At 40.4% G+C, this 19285-nt stretch overlaps 1 protein-coding gene across 1 annotated transcript in view; it reads right to left on the reverse strand.

Annotated features, from left to right (window-relative positions):
* Positions 1 to 19285, reverse strand: part of DIP2C (disco interacting protein 2 homolog C) — a 147560-nt gene that overhangs the window by 30954 nt on the left and 97321 nt on the right. The window contains exons 29-31 of the mRNA XM_014309350.2: positions 16436 to 16566; positions 7936 to 8104; positions 6829 to 6999 (exon numbers count right to left, since the gene is read on the reverse strand). Of these exons, the coding sequence (XP_014164825.1) occupies positions 6829 to 6999; positions 7936 to 8104; positions 16436 to 16566 (471 nt within the window). The remainder of the gene's footprint in view (positions 1 to 6828; positions 7000 to 7935; positions 8105 to 16435; positions 16567 to 19285) is intronic.

Raw genomic sequence — 19285 nt, forward strand, 5'->3', positions numbered from 1 at the left:
AAGGTAACACAAGACGAAAATAATAATAAAAAATGGGAATGAAGGGTGGGAGAAACAAAAGAGGAGAATGCAAAAAGCAGGGAGTAAAATAAAAAGAAAAACAATGTCAAATACAGGAATTTTACAAATTAACCATTATACCATTAAAGGTTAAAAAAAGTAAAAAATGAGGTGTCAACATTTTAGTAGAGCAACAGAAGAGACAGCTGTAGACTGCTAACCTTGGACAAACAGATTTAAATGGTTTTAGGACACTACAGACAATGTTGTTAGTGGAAAACACGTGTCTAGCACACTGATTTTTTGTTATTGCTGGTTTTGGTTTTTAAGTCATTAAACATTATGGCCCTCCTATTTTAATGCACTTTATTCCATTGAGAATTCCAGGTCTGCCATTTTACTATTAACAGAAGTTTGTAAGTGATGTCCTCTGGAAATCAAAAGTAAGCTCTCTTTTTGGAAAAAAAAAAAAAATTAGTATACAACAGACAAAGATACTTACACCTTCTTGCATACAGATTAACCTGATCCTAAAGTGAAATAAAATCAAGGCTTGGTGCATAATCTAACTACTGGAAGATCATAAATAAATGGAGTAACTTCAGAGCCCAAGAAGTCTTCATTCCTATTTGTTATGGTAAACAGTGTAATACACATAAAGAACAGTAAAATTTAAAGTTGATAAAAACCCATCAGCTGTCCACCATGACTGATAACTCAGCAAAGAGACAAAAAGTCCTCAGTGGTGAGTAGTCCCAAGGCACTACCATCACATGGAGTATCCAACACCAGATGGATGCTGTGGGATTTGCCCTAGGACATGTGAAAACAAACAGCTCTGAAAGCCCTGGCATCCCACATTCCTCTCACCAGACTCCTGAATGCCAGCAGAGTTAAAAGACTGCAGGAAGCTGCCACAGCAGCACCTTGAGACATGTCTATTTTGGATGCAAAGGAAGATGAAACATTTAACAAAAATAGGATGGATCTTCTTATTGCACTGATGCCCCAAAATGGTATTACTAATAATCCAGGCTGAGCACTGCAGTGTAACTGCAAGAAAGCAGGAGAATCACTGAAATCCAGCAGTTATATAATTCATTGCCTGTAACTATACTGCAGGTGCAGAAAGGACTTTGACAGTACCAGAATCTCATAGGGCTTTTAACTATGCTTGAGAAATAGCAGCTGAATTATCAGCAACGTCCTTCTGTGGCCTGTTGCAGTTGAAATACTCTGAAAAGTATTTCAGAGGAAGCAGAGTCTAAGCCAAGACCAGAATGACTGACTCAATTTGTCTGTGCACATTTATTTTGAGAGACAGAGATAGAGAGCATCTGTTATGCTGGTAACAGGGAAAAAACAACACAACTTCTGGAGTATCTGATATTTACTTCGGATAAGCCTGGTAGTGTTCAAGAAAACCAAATGGGACATAAAGAATTTTCTGTCTGAAAATGGGTCTATCATAAGTCACATCTCTTGGACTAAATAAATCTCTGCCCATGCACAGGCTGCCGCTGTCGAATCATCCCTGTCTCAGCAAATCTCAGCAATATGCCAGGTTTTTATTCTCTGAATGTCAAAACTGCTTGAATTGGTACTTCTTGTAGTACCAGAAGTACTGCTTGAAGTATCACCCCAGCTGGTGGTACTGCCTGAAGTACCTCAGTGGTACTGCTTGCAGTACCACCCCAACAAGTCAGCTGCAGGGCTGCCCACGTGCCAGGACTCAGTGCACACCTAATTTCCACTCAAGTCAAAGGCCAAGCTGCATGCTCTCCCCTACTTCCCTCTCCAAAGTTAAAAATCAGGAACTAGGCTATCAGAAATCCTAAAGATTTAAAAAGAACTGGTTTTTTGGGTTTTCATTTAACTGCCTAAGGATGTGGCCTCAGTATTTACTCTGAGTCTGCTTCTGTTCCAGCGATGCTCAGAAAGGAGATTTTGGTGAGCACTTGGCAATGTCACCCACGCAGGCACAGCGGCTGGAGCTGTGAAAAGAACTTCAAGGCATGACTCATAGCAAAGGTGGGAAAACAGAATCTGAGGGAGCTCACCCAGAGCTGTAGTACATTGCTAAGTGTGAATCATACCTCTGACACAGTGCACGGTCTCCTGTGGCACTCTTTGCAGACCTACCCTTTATTACTTTTAATATGGAAGATCCTCAGAGAGTGGGATCTGTCACTAAGTAAAACGAAATAATCTTCATGCCCTAAACTAAGTAACAAAGATTTCTTTGCTAGACAGTGAGGAAAGTTCTATTTCATGTAACTTCAGCCATTAAGGAAGAAAGTGTGCAGGATAAGGTAGGAAGGATCTCCTGATGGTGATGGATCCCATCCCCAGATGGGGGCCTGAGATGTCTCTTGAAGTATTTCTGTGATCCCACAAATTATTGATGGATATGGGATAACTCACCTAACCTTGCAGCCTCACTCAGAGGAGATAGAAAAGAAGCATGATGAATCCTGCTCTCCTTAGCTTGGACAGATTTGTTAGTACATTTCGAGGGTTAACTAAGGAAAATTAACAACTTCTAGAAGTTCTCCCTCAACTGAAACTGAGTAGCAGGTTGAATAAAATGAAAATATTTATTCCAAGTGTTTAAATGGAAATCAGCTAAAATCCTAGAGAACCATCTGTGCTGTTGTAAGAAACCAGCTACTTTTCATATCTATTTTTCTCTCTCTTTAGAATGCTAAGATACTAGTTAATGAGAATTAAAATATGCTACATTCAATCTTTTCATCTCACTAATCCCTGGACCATTATCTGTGACTATACAGCCATAAAAGGTCAGATATTAATAGCATTTAAGTGCCTAAAGATGGAGGGAATTATTTATTTTCAAAAGCACATCTCTAGAAATCTAGTCTGCAATGACTACATCAAAGAAAACACTAAATTTGCTCTCAGTTTGAAAGGAAATGAATACAAATGACAATGCTTTAGTCTGTCAGTGATCACAACCTGGAAATTAAAATAATATGGCAGACTTAGATTCTTTTGTACCAAAGAGATTATCACAATGATTGATTTTTCAAGGTAATCTTTAATAAAATGCTAAATTCTGCTGCACACACAGAGACACACAGAATCACACACACACAGATACACCCACATGGACATACACAACTTCCTCCTCTTCTTTTTGGAGAAGTGAACTGTAAACGCTTTCTGGAAGAATCAGGATACTTTTCCCTTTAAACATTTATCCATAAAATTGGAGATCAAGAAGGTATCAAAGATATCCAAGTGGTATTAGAGGTAGCCCACAGAGAAGAAACCTGGGTAAGGGTCAGTAGCTGAATCCTGAGATATGTTTAGTAAGGTGAGTAGTAGATACATATTTTAGAAGCACTGCAGACCAGGCTGGATCACCATTATCCCTGTGGAAGTTGGTGTTCCAGGAACCACGTGCTGATCTCATAGATGACATAACTTGGAACAAAAAAGCAAAGGCAGATGCTATTGACTCAGATATCTTGAGAAGCAGTTTTATGCAGTGTGAAGAATCCAGAAATCATAACCCATTTCTGGAACATATTGGAGACAATACTAACTGCAGGAATACTGTAGATGAGGGATTAAAATTTAATTTGATCCTCAGTTGAGAAAACAGAATAGCCCACAAGCTATTCTGGAATACCACTAGCCATGAAGTTCCAGACAATTTGGAAAGAGCATTCAATCTAATTCAGTATCCAGTCCCTGGCAATGTCTACTGCCAGATGCTTCAAAACATGTCAGTCTCTATCTTTACAGTCTCCACCAAAATAACATGTTTTGTGGTGATGCTTGCAAGTAAAACCTTTAGTAATTTTTTGAGCATCTTTAAAAGTTGCCAAAAAAGCCTCAGCTCAAATGCTTCAAAAACAATTCTGCTTGGGAAGATAATGTTGCTACATATAGCCTGTCCTGAAGTGGCTTTTCTCCATCCCAGCCACACCACTCTTTAGGCAGTGTTTGGCTTTTAGTTTGTCCTATGGACTGAGATGCCACATTTGAGTAGATCTCAACAAGGCCTGACATTAAGCTACACAATCAGCCAGGCTGTTTAACCATCTCACTCAAGGTTCTCATTCTGTGCTGTTCCTAAATCCATAGGCACTATCATTGCCAATATTCCTTCAGATATTTAGCCAATTTTACAGTTTGATTCAATGACTCTTTCAAGAATTTCTGTAAAGAACCATCTAAGAAGCAATCTTCAGCTAAGGGGTTAACACAATCAGAAGGCAGATATACATAGCCAAGCCATAATCCAGCCTAACTCCATGCTGATTAAGCCTTCCAGTTTCCCTGAGTGTAGCCACTTCCCTGTATGTTTGCAGTGGGTTGACCCAGTCAGCAGCTCAGGACTCACCCAGCTCCCTGTGGGACAGGGAAAGCAAAGGAAGAGCAAAAGTGAGAAAATCCACAGGTCAAGATGAAAGATGAAGACAGTTTAAGGAGAGAAGGAAAGAAAAACCCAAGTGATGCAAAAGCAATCATTCATCACTGCCTTTCAGCAGAACAATGCCCAGCCAGTCTCTGAGCTGCTTTGGAAGACCAACCACCCTTTTTCTTTAATGCTGAGCATGACATTACGGGGTATCCCAGGTCAGCTGGGGACAGCTTTCTTGGCATTGTCCCTTCCCAGCTCCTTTCTCCTCCAGCCTGCTTGCTGGAGGGCAGTGGGACAGTGGGGCAGGGGACACAGAGAGAAATGGGGACAGCCCTGGTGCTGTGCAAGACTGGTCAGCACAAGCCACTGGTGTGCTTCCAGCACTGTTCAGTCACAAATCAAAAACAGCTCCTCACAGGCTGCTATGAAAAACATTAAATCCCAGGCAGAACAAGCACAGTGTTACTTCCAACAGGCCACACTTTGATATTGCACCTGGCTTACTGCTCCTTAGTGTTATCCCATGATTTTATTATTTGTCCTGAATTAAGGACTTATAAGTGAAGTGACCACCATGACCCATCCAGAGATTGGTGCACATCTAAAATGGAGAATTTCATTAGTGGCAAGCAAACTTCTGCAGCTAAAAATTTGCCCTTGTAATCTAAAGCATCCTTCATGTCTGCTCTCTCCAAGGACCAGAAGCCAAAGGGGTTGAGTTCTCTTTCAGAAGCAGCTCCACCACAGCTGCTGGGGGAGCTGACAGGCCCGATCCCGATCTGTTTCCAACTAAGGTATGTCATCTCTTCCCCGATTCCCCTCCTTTCTAAAACATTTTATTCCTGGAGAATATTTATGGTTGCAATTACAGAATGGCAAACCAAACAACTCCACTTCTGGGCAACAGAATGACTCTTAACCCTGCTCAGCTTTGCCTTGTCAAATGCTTAACAGTAATAATTGAAGACACCCTGGGCTGTAGGGATCCTCTGCTGCAGACAGAGAGAAAGCAAGCAGTACTGGAGCTGTGGCACACCTCCTGTATTCATATCCTGGTAACACTGAAAAGGGCAAAAGGCTAAAGCAGGCACAGACATACTGCTCTGTGCTGAACCCATAACCTCAATTTGTCACTTTTTTGGATTAAAAATATTTACATTTATAATCGGGAAAGGAATAGCAGGTTCTTATTTGCAGTGTCACGGAGAAGATTTGCTCTGACTTCCACACTGAAGCAGGTACCCACGGGACCTTCATGAGAAATCCTTCACACAAACCAGGGGCAGCTGCCAGGTTTGAAGTGCAGGATGGACACACAGAGTACAGGCAAGTCCTACTGAGGACACAGTGACTTTGAAGAGGTTAGAGACATGGCAAATGACCAAATGGATATGGAACTTCCCAGCCAGAGCAGCTGCCAATGCAGAAGATGATTCTTTTAGTATTTCAAAGGTTATTAAATTAGAAAACATATTACACCTGAGTAGGACACCTATGCTATTATTACAAGAATAATATGTGCAACTCTGAAACCAGGTTTGAAGGACAGAAAGAGATCAAGAGTCACAAAAATGAGACAGAGATCAGGAGAGCATGTATTAAGATTCTTTATCTATTTATCAAAATTAAGATGTGTATTAGATGCATGACATAAATGAGATTCTTATTCTAGAATTAAAAAATGTCTGGATTTAATGCCAGATGAATTTAATCTGGAAATAAGGCGAAATTAATTAAAAATGGAACATCCTAAAAAAAGGCAATTTAACTTTCATCACATGAAGTCCTCAAAGATAAAATATTATACTCTAGATCAACCTAAAACTATTTGCTTGGTGCAGTTATCACTGGTTGAAAAAACTAGATGCTATTCAGAAATTCAGACCAGACAGCTACAGTGCTCCAGTCATTAAAATCACGACTCAGTAAAGACTCTTGGAGAATGCATGTTACATCCTGTATTATCCTTGGGACTTTTCTTCTGATTAGAGGATCAAAACAGGAGAGATACAGCAAAATAATTTTCCTTGTGTGCAGAAAATATCTGTCTAGTTAAACAAGTAATGGTTGGAAGTATTTTATGAACAGAAGGAATCCATTTTGTAACACACTGAAGAAAACACTTGGAAACTGTCACTTACATGACATGATTACCTACTGGCTCTGGAGTACAGAGTACACGTTCTGTCACTGTCAGGTGCTTTTCTCAATTACTGTATTCATGGGCAGAATAAATGCTATGATTGCAACATGAGAGGGATGAATTGTCGACAAAGTAACAGAAATTTACTACCTGAGTATGCAAGAACATTAAGTACTACATGCATTTTCTTAGCATGTCTACGACCAAACAGCAAAAGGAAATACAATGAATGCTTCTTACTGAAAACCATTTCCTTGAAACAACTTTGAGCTTAAGGAGTGAAAAATCTTACCTGCAAGCATATTGCCAGGTTAACTCTACAGCCAAGTGATGTGCTGACAGCCCGTGGATGGAGGCCCAGGTCTTTAAATAACTTGGAAAATGACTGAGTAAGAGCTATCCGAGGTCGTTCTTCAGCCACTACCACACACGTCCGCACACGTGAGAGGTCCAGTCCCCTTGCCTAAAAAGAAGTCAAAATGTAACAAAGGCCACAAATGGGCAGGTTTAATGCAAAACAGAAGTTCTTAAGTGCATTATGCAGGTAATATGATTCAAGAGGGACAGCAGAACAGAAGCTAAGGTACCAGTACAGTTTCCATTTTTCCTGGCGGCCGGATGGCCAGATGACACTTTAATAGCTGGAGAAGCACATACTTGCTTGTCATCTCGACATTAGCACATAGGAAATGATGGGCATGCTAATGCTGAAGGGAGGGAATGCTATTTCCCCAAATTAATTCAGATGACAGTGAATAACAGAAAACAGGAAGCAATGTCTAGACTTGGAAAAACTGATTAGGAAATTATTAAGAGAGGATGGTAAAGGTTGGAGTCATCACAAATATCAGCATCTCAAGATAAATTTATTTCAGTAGCACATGGGAAATTCCAGATGATTTCAGATATTTTACTGGCTACCTCGCTTCTAATTCTGGGGGGGAAAGGAAGATGTACCCTCCTCTCTATACAACAAGGATCATCTAGTTAAAACAACACAGTACTTTCAAGCATGTGATTATTTTACTATAGAGGTCAAAACCAAACTAGTACTTCATATAACCAGGGTATTCATAAAACACACTATACAGTGTAATACTCCTTGAGCCTCTTGGACATTTACACCTCTGTTTTCCAACACTTGCCTATCAACACAGGCTGCAACAAACATCAGAGAGCTTAGGTAAATAAAAGCCTTTCCTTGATGTTTAACAGCCCTGTGATCTGAAGAATGACTAGTATTGATACACAGCCTCTGGCAAGGAGTAACGTGGGTTCTGTGGAAGCTGCCTGCGCCCTTTGATGATTTTCTCCTCCCAGCAGACACTCAGCAGAGTGTTGAAGGCTCCCAAAGCCCATCAGCAGGCAGCAGGGCGGGCAGGGCAGCAGGACCACTCACCTTCAGCGACTCTGTTTGCGAACCGAGTCCCTTAGTACAGAGCTCCATGACTGAATAGGAACAAAAAGTGTCCCTCACTTTGTACTGACTCACTGCAAGAAGCCACAGGGCAGGGTTGGTCTCCAGCTCTGAGGGAGGAATCAGAATAGACTGGTGTCCTGAATAAACGCTGCAAGACACAAAATTCATTAACACACACTAAACACCCGTGTCCACAGACAAACCATGGGGTGGGTAGGTGAATAAACAGTTTATCACAGCACTGGCTGGATCATGTAGAGCCTTACAGTGCTTCGCAGCTCCAGAAGTTTAACATAATGTTTAACCCTAGTTCTGCTGTTCTTCCAGAGTCTCTGAGGACTGCAGGCAGAATGTGCTCCTAAACTACTAATTCACTCAAAATTCCAGTGGACTTTGCTCTTAGAACTGTACCAAAAAGAGCAAAACAGCTCAGTTATTATGGTGTGAATAAAATAATATTTTAAAAAATTAAGTGTTGCTGATGAATACTTTGGATTGATTAATTAGCATTTTAAGAGACCTTGACTAAAAGAGTACTTTATTACTTAATATGGAAGCAACCTGCCTCCTGCTAAAGCAAGCAAGAGGTCTGCAATAATCTTCAAGGGAGTAAATTTGGCCCTAATTTAACATCCCTTGTAGTTTTAAATTTCTTCTGTGAAAGTTTTATGAAGTTTTGAAACTCAAATACACTATATCTCTTGTACACTGGATATCCACTGAGCATAAATATTGCAAAAATACACTTATCAGGGTCCCTGAGGGAAAAATTATGTCAGAGCTAATTTCTCTGGTACCTAAGAATCTCCCCAAGGGAAAGATATTCCCAATTTGATGACTTTATTTCCCATGGGTTCTATGTTGTTCACTCATCTCACGCAGGCACATTTACCATCAATTTTACAGTCCCCTCACATCTCAATTTGTGATCTATAGATATATCAAATCAGAATGGTGACAGCATAAAGCCTCCAAATCATAGAAGTTCTGAGAAAGGACCATAAAAGCCCGCAAGATTTATGATGCATAAAAGAATTTCATTTGTGACTTGAAATCTTGAAATGCCAGCTTGGTAAAGTAAAGTCAATGTTTTCAAATCCAAGTGTCTGAGGTAAGACATGAAATGGAACTTTATTTTCAGGAATACGAGCATCTCTGTAACACTGGACATCAGGCACCTTTGCAATCCTTGCAGATGGGCTGCACACACACACACACACACACACACACACACACACACACACACACACACACACACATTCCCTCCTTGGTGAGTGAGTGCTCCCACTTCCCCCAAAGCCACATGAGAGTGCTTTCAAAAGCTGTGCCATGTAGAACAAGGTTTGTGTGACCTGGATGTCCTTACTTGGTACAATAAAAGCAAAAGAGGTGAACAAGTCCAGCCACACCAGCAGTTAATAATCCAAATTGTTTAGGTCTCTGCTGGAGTATGAGCCTGGGGATGTCATGGAATATGTATGAACTACAGTTCAAGCGATTTCATTTATCACAGAGGAGAAATTTTATCTTTGACTGCTTGTCCCCACTGATGCCACTCTGTGTGATGGATGAGCAGTGGCTCACCATGGAGTGATGTGTTTGGGGATGGGGCTGACAGGGTGGCCACGGCACAGGGTGGGCAAATGAACCATTACCCTTTCATGGAATTGGAATAAAGTATTACTGAACCTTGAGCATGTGCTGCATAAACATGTGAAAAGAGATCTTGGCAGCATTACCCATGCCTGAAAGGAGAATGCCTTGAGCTCAAGTGAAAGATCAAACCAGCCAGGGAGTAGTACTGATTTTTACTATAAATATTACCTCACTCTTTCATTCTTAGCAAATTCTATTAAGTTTTTCAGAGAAGTAAGACCAAAAGGCTGCTTAGGGCTCCACAAACAATCAAGGTGTGCAATCTGTCTGGCAAATACATAATTCTTACAAACAGGAAGCTGTAAGCACTCAAGTAAAACCTGGGATGGGCTCCAATCTGTACAAATATGATATACAGAGATTCATCTTCAGACCCTTCCCCCTGACTCTGAACTTCTCTAATTGACGCAACCAGTATCAGGTGAAAAAATTATCTGCACAATAATAAACATGATGCCAGGGTGTCAAATGTGGGAGAACTATTACTCACAACCATATTAAGATCCCTTAGGTATCACTTAGTCAACTGGACAGACATAGCAAAATCAAAACCAAATCAGAAGAACAAGCTTTATCCCTGTACTGAAAAGTGTTCACACAAACTCCACAGCAATATTGGAGAAAAAAGGTTATTGCTTTGGTAGGAAAACAGGAAATTGATTCCAAGTGTATTTTACCATGAAATCATTCAAAATAGCAGAATTTACACCAAAGACAAATGTTTTCCCCCTCAGCAACACTAATGTGTGAGGGTGAAATGTTTACCTGCCTTGATCAACTTATGAACAAGAAAGTGGTTTTGCTCCCACCAACAGTCCTGCAGCAAAGCATGAGGATCTGGATGCAAAATAACCCATCTTCCTCAGACTGAGGGAAACAAATACTCTTATGATCAGGCTTAGACTAAAAAAATTACTCCAATTAGACTGAAACAAATTAAGATGTTGCTAATATTTTTCTGAGTTCTCGAATACCTCAGAAATACTGTGAAGTTCAGGATCAAACTGCACAGCAGAAGGAAATCTCTAGCAGGAAGAAAACTTTCTGTGCTGGAGAGCCTGACACGTGCTGCTCTGACTGCAATACACAAACCTACAGCCAACTGAAACAATGCCTGCAAACTTCACACCCAGCACAGGCTTTGCCTGCTGAGCTGTGGTTTAATAATCCATGCATATCTTCTGATTTGCAAGAGCAGTTGGTGGAGCTACAAGAACTACAAAGGCATAATTGTGGGGTGAATGTGCCAGTTCCACAGCTGAAGTGCTTTGTGCAGCACCTGGTCACCACGACGTCGGCCGTAATTTGGCTCAGCTCCCTGAATCGATCTCTGAAACACTGCACAGAATTTGTGCATCAGTCCAAGCCACAAAATGCTACACATCCCTGAAAATTTACAGATTTCTATTCCCCTGAGAAGCTGTCTATCACCTGTGTTTTGGTAGAGAAAAAGCTGAGGAAAAAATACCCTTGTACAGCTGGTTGAAACATGTCATACTATTCTACTGGTTTCAAATCACTGTGAGATGTAAGAGGGTCGTGCTTAGCATGAATCCCAAATACCACACAAGAGGACCACGTGCCTGAACAAGCTGCAGTTGTGCAAGGCTGCTTTGGAGGTGCTGGATGAAGCTTGACATGGTTCCAAACCTACAGGAAGTTCTGTCAATGCTGCCTCCATGTAATTCTACGAATGGCAGAGAAGTTTGGTGGGTTCATCCAGGTATGGAATTCAAGATTTGGTAGAGTTAATCCAGAAACAGAGGCACTGAACAAGGTGAGGCAGTTCCATCTCACCTTGAAACAATGATAGTTAAGATGGTTAAGCTGTCAGCTTGGCTATTCTCATATAGGAACCAACAAAATAATGGTGAACACTGGCAGCAGGGGAATGAATGGGATATCAGGAAAAACTTGGGAGTTTAAATATAAACTGTTGAGTGTAAATTCGTCTTTCTGAGATTGCAACAATATATGATACCATGGACTAGGTGCAAGATTTTACTTATGTAAATACTGGGAAGGAACTGTATCAAGATTGTCACAAAAGTATCCACCTCCTGACGCAGGTCTTAACAACAAGAGCAGACACAGTGCATCACCTTATCACAATGACTTTTGGGATGCAGAGTGAAATGCAGGGGTGGCTGAGGTGTGAGATCACCTTGTAGAAATGCTGGCTTCCTTTAGGGGACTGTAGAGCAATCCAGGGGAAAAAAAATATTCACGTGGTGGACAAAGCCTTGGATTTTGGCAGGAAGTGAAGAGCCCTGTCTGCCTGCACTAAGCAAGGGCTGCCCAAGGACAGGAACACTCCAGGTAAAGCACCAGGATGTATTTTGGTACAACAGCACCATCTGATCACAGCACTGGCTGCGCTGCTCCGGCAGCAAACGGAGATTCCTGGAAGGACCTCTTGGCACTCAACTGTTCCACTGAGTTGGAGTTTTTGCCCATATTGTGCTGAGGCAGATCAGCAGTAAAAGCTGAGGTTTTATTGTAGTTCCAAACATTTCAGCAGGTCAATAAATGCTGACAATGACAAGTGCAATTTGCAATTGCATTCTGGCAGTTCCTGACCCATCACTGCCCTTCCTCCTGTGTCCTTGTTGGGTGACATGAGCTGCTTCCCCACTCCAGGGGAGGAGGCAGGGGGGTGCTGCTGAACCCTGTAAGTGTTTCCATTTGGTTTCTGCATTTCTATAGATGATATTTGGCACTTGGTGATGAGGGACAGGTATGGGGACTGGGCGTTTGGTAGCAGAGTCTTCACAATCACCCAGACCAAGCTTGTAGGAAGGACAGTACAGGCTATAGAGGACAATGCTTGGGAAAATATCTCTCTTAGGCTTCAAAGGACTTGGGCCAAAATTAAATCTTCAGTTCTGGAACTCACTTATCAAGGTGACTCAGAGCTTTCAGCTGCCCTTGAACTTTCCAGGCTTGAGGCAGGTTTAACAGCACTGATGTAATGTGGAAGGAAAGCAAATTGTCTCTTCCACAAATTGCCACTGGCTACAGACTCTCCAGGAAACTGGCACACAGCAGTGTGTGGGCAGACAACACACCTTCACACTCCTCCTGTGCCAGTTATGCACTTTGCAGAGTACATGACAGATGTTTATGTTCATATCCTTCACTTCCCATGTCACAGTTATCTGGTTCTGATGTGGCATTTAGGCTTCTTTATGCAGTCTTGCCTTTAATTTGCTGCATATGAGCTGGAAATTGGGTGAAATGCTCATGCCTGTCAGTTATCTCCAAGTTAGCCTAAAAAACCTAACAATAATCAGTGATTCCTAACACAATAAACTTTCCTAAAATGTAGTTCTCTTGTTGGTGTTGCAATCCCTTGCTTACTTCTTGCACAGTTCCACCTGTCTGGTTGCTAAGAAACCCTGCAGTCTTTTGTAGCAGAAGCCACCTGGCAGCACCAGGATTTTGGCCTCATGCTATGGAACAGAGGCAGCAGGAGCAGGATAGGAGAAAGTACCTTCCATGGAGAGCCTTCCCTGGACCATTTCCTAGCAGTCTTGTTATTTATTGCATGGCTGCTGTGGACCAGAAAATTCTGTTCCTCTGGTCCAGTCTGAGTCTCACTGACTTACACTATGACAGGCTCAGTTTCTGAGAGTATATATGAAGTTTATTAAAAATTATTAATGTACTTAATTTGAATTTGAGCAAGGACAATTCTGTCTCCTAGCAGTAAAAGTAGAACTGCAATTTGAGTAGGCTTAGCTGGGCTAAAGTAGGGGGAAAATTCTAATTCTATTGCTTTACTCAGCAAAATAACCATCAGTTAAGTGAATCCTCCCTAATGAAGTGCAGAATGCTGGATTCTGCCCCACAGTGACAAGCATTAAGACAGGGACATCTTAATTTCAGGAAGCATTTCTGAACAACAGGGTTTAGAGTTCATTTTTTTTACATATGAGGATTTTGTTTTTCCTTTTAAAGAATGTAATACATTTTAAAATGTAACACAATGCAAGTCAGAATACTACGATCACCTTCTCAGAATGGATAAATGGGATTATTAAAGAGAAAAACACATAGATAATGTATTCTTTTATTGAATCATGAGTAAGAACTCATTAAAATTAGGAAGTTAGGGGTTTGCAAACTCACATGGGGCTGATGTCTGCTGCCACACCCAGGACTTGCTGTTCAATGACAAAGGTTCCAAGGAAACCCTGCTGGAGCATGCAGCCAGTTTAGAGGGAACAATTCTTTTTAATGTATTGCTCTGCTTTGCAAGGTTTCTTTTCTTTATTATTTTATAACCTTTAGGCCATAAAATAATAAATTTTAAAAAAATAAAAAACTTTGCAAAACTATGCAATATATTCAAACTTACCAAAGGGCTGGCTCCATGCTCCAGCAGCTTCCCTAAGTAGCTTTGACCTCACAGAATGGGGCATTCTGGGGCACCACAGTGGAGCAGGCCAGCACAACATCTAAGAACCTACAACGGGGATAAAAGGTTAGTTTTTCTTTCAATTTCTTAGTCAATGCCTGCTTTGGTCTAGTTAATAAAGGAATTTAAATGTACTTTTAACTGCACCCAGCACAGGAGGTTGCTCTTGCTTCCTGCTGGGCTCCTAAAACAAAGAGTTCCTATTTAAGTCTCAAAAGCCCCAAACTTATAAAAAATTGAAGATCAAACTTCATTTCCATATGCCATTAGAAATATTAATTTAGTAAGTGGAAGTGGTGACAGACAATCATAAGTTTAGAGTAGAAGTTTCTGAGTTAGAAAACTGGGTTGAAATGTTGGGCAGGATCCAGTTATGCTGAACCTCAAAGGGTAAAAAGGCAAAGTCACAAAATTTTAAATTATGAGGACTAAGAGCCTTATAAACTCCAGGATGCATTTTTTCCTATCACATCATTTCTAAAATAGTAATGAAATGGAAATTAGATTTGTAAGTGGAATTAATTAGGCTGTATCTGATGCCAGCTTTCTCCAAATGACAATCGCAATTCTTGCAGCCTGAAGTTTTTCTGATTTAATAGGAACAGGGGATCAGTGGCAAAGAAGAGATTGATGTGAAGGTTCATAAGACTCAAGTGCTGCTGGCCTGATCTCAGCTCCTTCAAATCCCTTGTCTCCTTTCTCTTCTTTGAAAATGGTATATAAAATTTTCTATTCCTTGTGTAAGCTGCAAATGAGCACGAACTCTGATTGCTTTCTCCCAGAGGCTTGCTGCCTTAATTCACTTGCCAGTCATAAACAACCTTCTCCTTCTGAAAGGCTGAGTACTATCAGTATTGGGAAGGACCTAAGGGCAGCAAATGCATATTTGTTGGAGAAATGGTTCTGGAAGAAAAAAAAATTTGCATTCAGGAGAGTCTTAGGCATCACAAATTATTGGGGTTTTGGACAGGTCAACATTTATCTGTTTTATGGCTCTATCATGATGTTGCACAGAAGTTATTCCTGGATGCTCTCTGTTCCAGCACTGTCCTATACAGTGATACATTCCTCAGCTGAACTCTCTATGGTGCTGCACAGACCTTCCTTGGCCTAACACATCAGCACATGCTGGAACACTCAAGTCTTTATCAGAAATAGTCAACTGACTTTAAAAAAGCAACATTTAAAAAATTAAACTTAAACCAGAATGATTTAATTAAAATCTCAATATTTCTGAAGGGGTTTTTTTTGTAGCCTCAATAGTTTTACTTTTATGTTGGATAAATAAAACACTGAAAACCCAAAAGTTTTTCAAAACAAAGGCAACTCTAATCCCTATGTAAAATCCAAAACAGTATTAGGCAAGTATAGCTTAAATCAAGAAAAATGGATCAAGAATGAATAAGATAATACTGTTAATCTTTAACCTATTTAATATATAATAAATATTTTAAAAGGGCAATAAACTGTGCCAACAGCCTACTTTTAAATAAGCAATAATTGCTGAAAAGAAATTGTTGCAGTTGTTATCAAATATTATTTCCTTCAGGTATTTAGTAAATTGGTACAAAGTTTATCCAAAGTATTTTTAATGTCGTGGATTATCTTCATTTTAGCAAAAAAAAATAGCAGCACTGCTAACACCAAAGAACTTTCTGTGGAGAAAGCAAAGATGTAAGACCACTGTGACTCTGAGATGCCTTCATCAAAATGGGCTCCATTAGCACTCCCACAGCTCTTTTCCTTTCCCTATGCATCAACCCAGCTAACTTTAAAAAAAAAATCAATAGACCTGCTTTCAGTGCTGAACTGTAACTTCCCTGGAGTATAGAGATTGACAGAAATGTTATATTTCCAAATTTATTAACCCAAAAAGCTGATTCACATTTCACTAGAAATGTTTTGTTTTCTGTTAACTTCCCTACTGCCATACAAGTACATGCAAGAAAACACACTTCTGCAAGAAAACACACTTCTGTGTCTCTGCAGAAATCACATCCCCAAAGTCCCACAAATAGAGAGTCCCCTGATATCTACTCGTGCTTTCAGATTAGAGAATGAAAAAGAGGACATGAGGAAACCACTTCCTTAAGGTAATATTGGTAAAGCACTAAACTAAAACAGGCCAGGCTCTGCAGGGACAGCAGTAAAGCAGCAGGAGCTCAATGAGCAGCCCTGCTGATGCACTTCCAGCCCAAACACCTCCAGCCATGCCCTGCTCAAACAAACCACATCCTCCACACTGCAGCTTCCACACAGCAGCTCCCAGCAATCCCAGCTGCCTGTGGCACTCCCAGAGGCGCCGCCTGCTCCTCCCATCCTTTCATCACTCACATCACCCGCTCTGCTGTGCCACAGCACAATGAAAAACCTGTTTCAGAAAAGGCTGAGGAGAAGCCTCACCTGCAGAGGCACCAGAGGACAAACCCAAGTCCACAGTAGGGGTCCAAGCAGATGGCCACTTCCCGGGAGGGATAAAGCTCACACTGCAGCTTGATAGAACGACAAAAGGCACTAGTGGCTGCATGAGACATCTGAAAGACAACAGCAAAGCAATTAAAATGATCAACTGTGTCATTGGAAAACTCCCTTCCAGACTGCACCAAGTGCTCACATCAATTACAGGATAAAAACACCAAATAAATATTGACTTTATGCTCAATGTAATTGACTTTATGCACACAGGTAATTTATATCTTAGAAAACCTGATTTTCCTTCAAGAGGGCATCCACATAATTGTGAAAGGGGAGAGGAGACAGAATGAATGGTAAGTTTGAAGTGATTCAGGAAGAAAGCTGTGAGTGATTTAAAGATGTGCTCCAAGTTGTATGCAAAGCTAATGATAACATGCTACACTTTCTGGAAGAATAAAGGAATGAATGACTGAATGAAACACTTTGTTGATCATCAGTACCATATTTTAAAGTATGTATTTCTTAACAAAGTAAATGAAAAATGCCAAAGCACTTTTTAAATTGAAAGGGATTTTGCCAGCAAAGCAGTACTAAGGAGCTAAACATTCAGCAATAAAAACCCCCAATAAACTTAGTAAAGTTTCTGTAAATAAATATCTGTAAAATATCTTCATGTTATCCAGCTCCTATGTGAGAAACAAGCTCTTAAAATCTTGGTAAGGAAGCTTTCAAAGATAATACAAGCAGAAAGTAGAAATGAAAAACCTGATCCAAAGGAAATTATTCTGATTTTTTCCCGAGTTTTATGATGCTTTCCACACTCACCCATCCTGACTTACAAGTTCTCATGACATTGGAAACTCTATCTTTTAATGTCTGGAAAATATCTTTTAACGTTTGTCTTCTCTATCAGTAATAAGAAAGACACCAGTGTTAGATATACAGTGTGGATAGGAGTTAACTCACCAAACCTTTGATCTCTGCCACACAGGGAGCTGGTTGCTTTATATAGAGCTCACTGAGAGTCAATGGAGGAAAACGGGCACTTGGAAGGTAAAATTTATTTGATCTTAAAGTAAACAGGGGAATAAATCTCCACAAGTGACTTTTTCTCCATTCCAATGACAGCCATAACTGAGGCTGGATGTGGTCCAAGTCATGCAAAAGGACCAGCTCTGAATGGGTGTCTGTGTGGTGATCATCTGCAGCCTGAAAATTAATTCTACTCCAGCTGAATCAAAACCATTTTTCACATGGGATTAAACTGAACTCTACTGATATAGAACTGCTGTTCTGTGAATTTTTATACCATACTGCATGTAAGCAATTGAAAATGTTGAGAGTAAATGCAAGTGGAATCTTCTACTTTCAAAGTGATTACAAAACATTTATCAACTTTTCAGGAGCCACGGGAATTATTTAGCCATTTCTTTTAATTTAGTACCACTGCATTACGACTATAAGCCTTGTGGCCTCTTTTGATCATTTTATAATTAATTAATCACTAGTGATGATGTAGTAGATGGTAACTGTTTACATAAACCTGCTGAATCAGTGACCTGCAGGCTCTGTGACCCAGATATTAGAAGCTAATCAAGAATTCCTTGATAGATTTATCTGTATTGCCCTCTAGCCACACTAAGAAAGGCTCATCGACTTGTCCTGCCTTAGACTATCTTTGAAGTTTCCCAAATACTCACTTTGCATAGTTAGTAGCCATTTCTGCAAGTCTGATAAAGTGTAATTCAGACCTGATTTAATACAGATGACTGCATCTGAAACAATCATTTGAGGCTTTCTCTAGAGGAAATGAAGACTTATGTGACATTCACGCCTTTAAAAAAATAGATGTTTTAGATAAGTCAGATAAATTATACTCTAAAAGTCCCTGCCTCTCTCTGTTGGCTACTGAGGAGCCCAGTGACTACTCCACATCTGTAGGCATTGTAGCCATTCAAAGTTACATGGAATAAATGCTGCAGGAGTGTCCAGTATGTGACCATCAGCCAAGTCAACCATTTAACCATCAGTCAGCCTCAGGCTGGTCACTTCAACAGCTCTCTGCTTCCATATCTCCATCCAAAAACTGAGAAAATTATGTTTCCTTTGTTTATAAATTATGCTGACAGTTTCTGCAAATAGATGGATGATACTAAGGAGTGTGAGGAATTCAGCATAGGCTCCAAGTGTGATACATCAACAGAGATTGCTAAAGTAATCATAGTCCTTGGATATGCAACAAATAGGAGTAAGGAAGAAACAGGTAAGAATAACAGAGTAATTTTGGTGTGTCTTGATGAAACCAGTAGTGGGATACATAAGTTAGGTAAGACAGATTTGATGAATTGTGGCTAGAGAGTTGCAGAAAATGGCAGAATAGATTTCAAGAGCTCAAAATGCCTCATCTTAGCAAACAAATCTATCAATGAATTTCTGCAGCTTACTCTAGTTCTATACTGGGTGAATAGATCAAAGAAATCATCAGGTCCCTTAATTGCAAGAAGAAGAGAGTATTGAAAACCAATGTCCAGTAGCTGAGTTGCAATAAGAAAGGAGCAATGAATGGGCACTGGAACAAGCAGGAAAGGATGACAGTCTCATTTCCTTCATAAAATGGAAATAACAGATGCCTAAGCTGGAAAAGGCTTCAGGCAGACAAACTAGTGGTCTATGCACAGGAGTAATGGAATGAAATTTTTAGCCTGAGGAGGAGGAGAGGGGCTAAACCCACCACACACAGTCATGTATCACGTAGAGAAGAAGTAATTTAATGTCAATGAATTCAAACAATGCCTGCATGAGAGGAAGTGCTTCAATTCCTGCTTCCAAAAATCACGA

Source organism: Geospiza fortis, unplaced genomic scaffold (genome assembly GCF_000277835.1).
Source record: "Geospiza fortis unplaced genomic scaffold, GeoFor_1.0 scaffold270, whole genome shotgun sequence".
Taxonomy (NCBI): Eukaryota; Metazoa; Chordata; class Aves; order Passeriformes; family Thraupidae; genus Geospiza; species Geospiza fortis.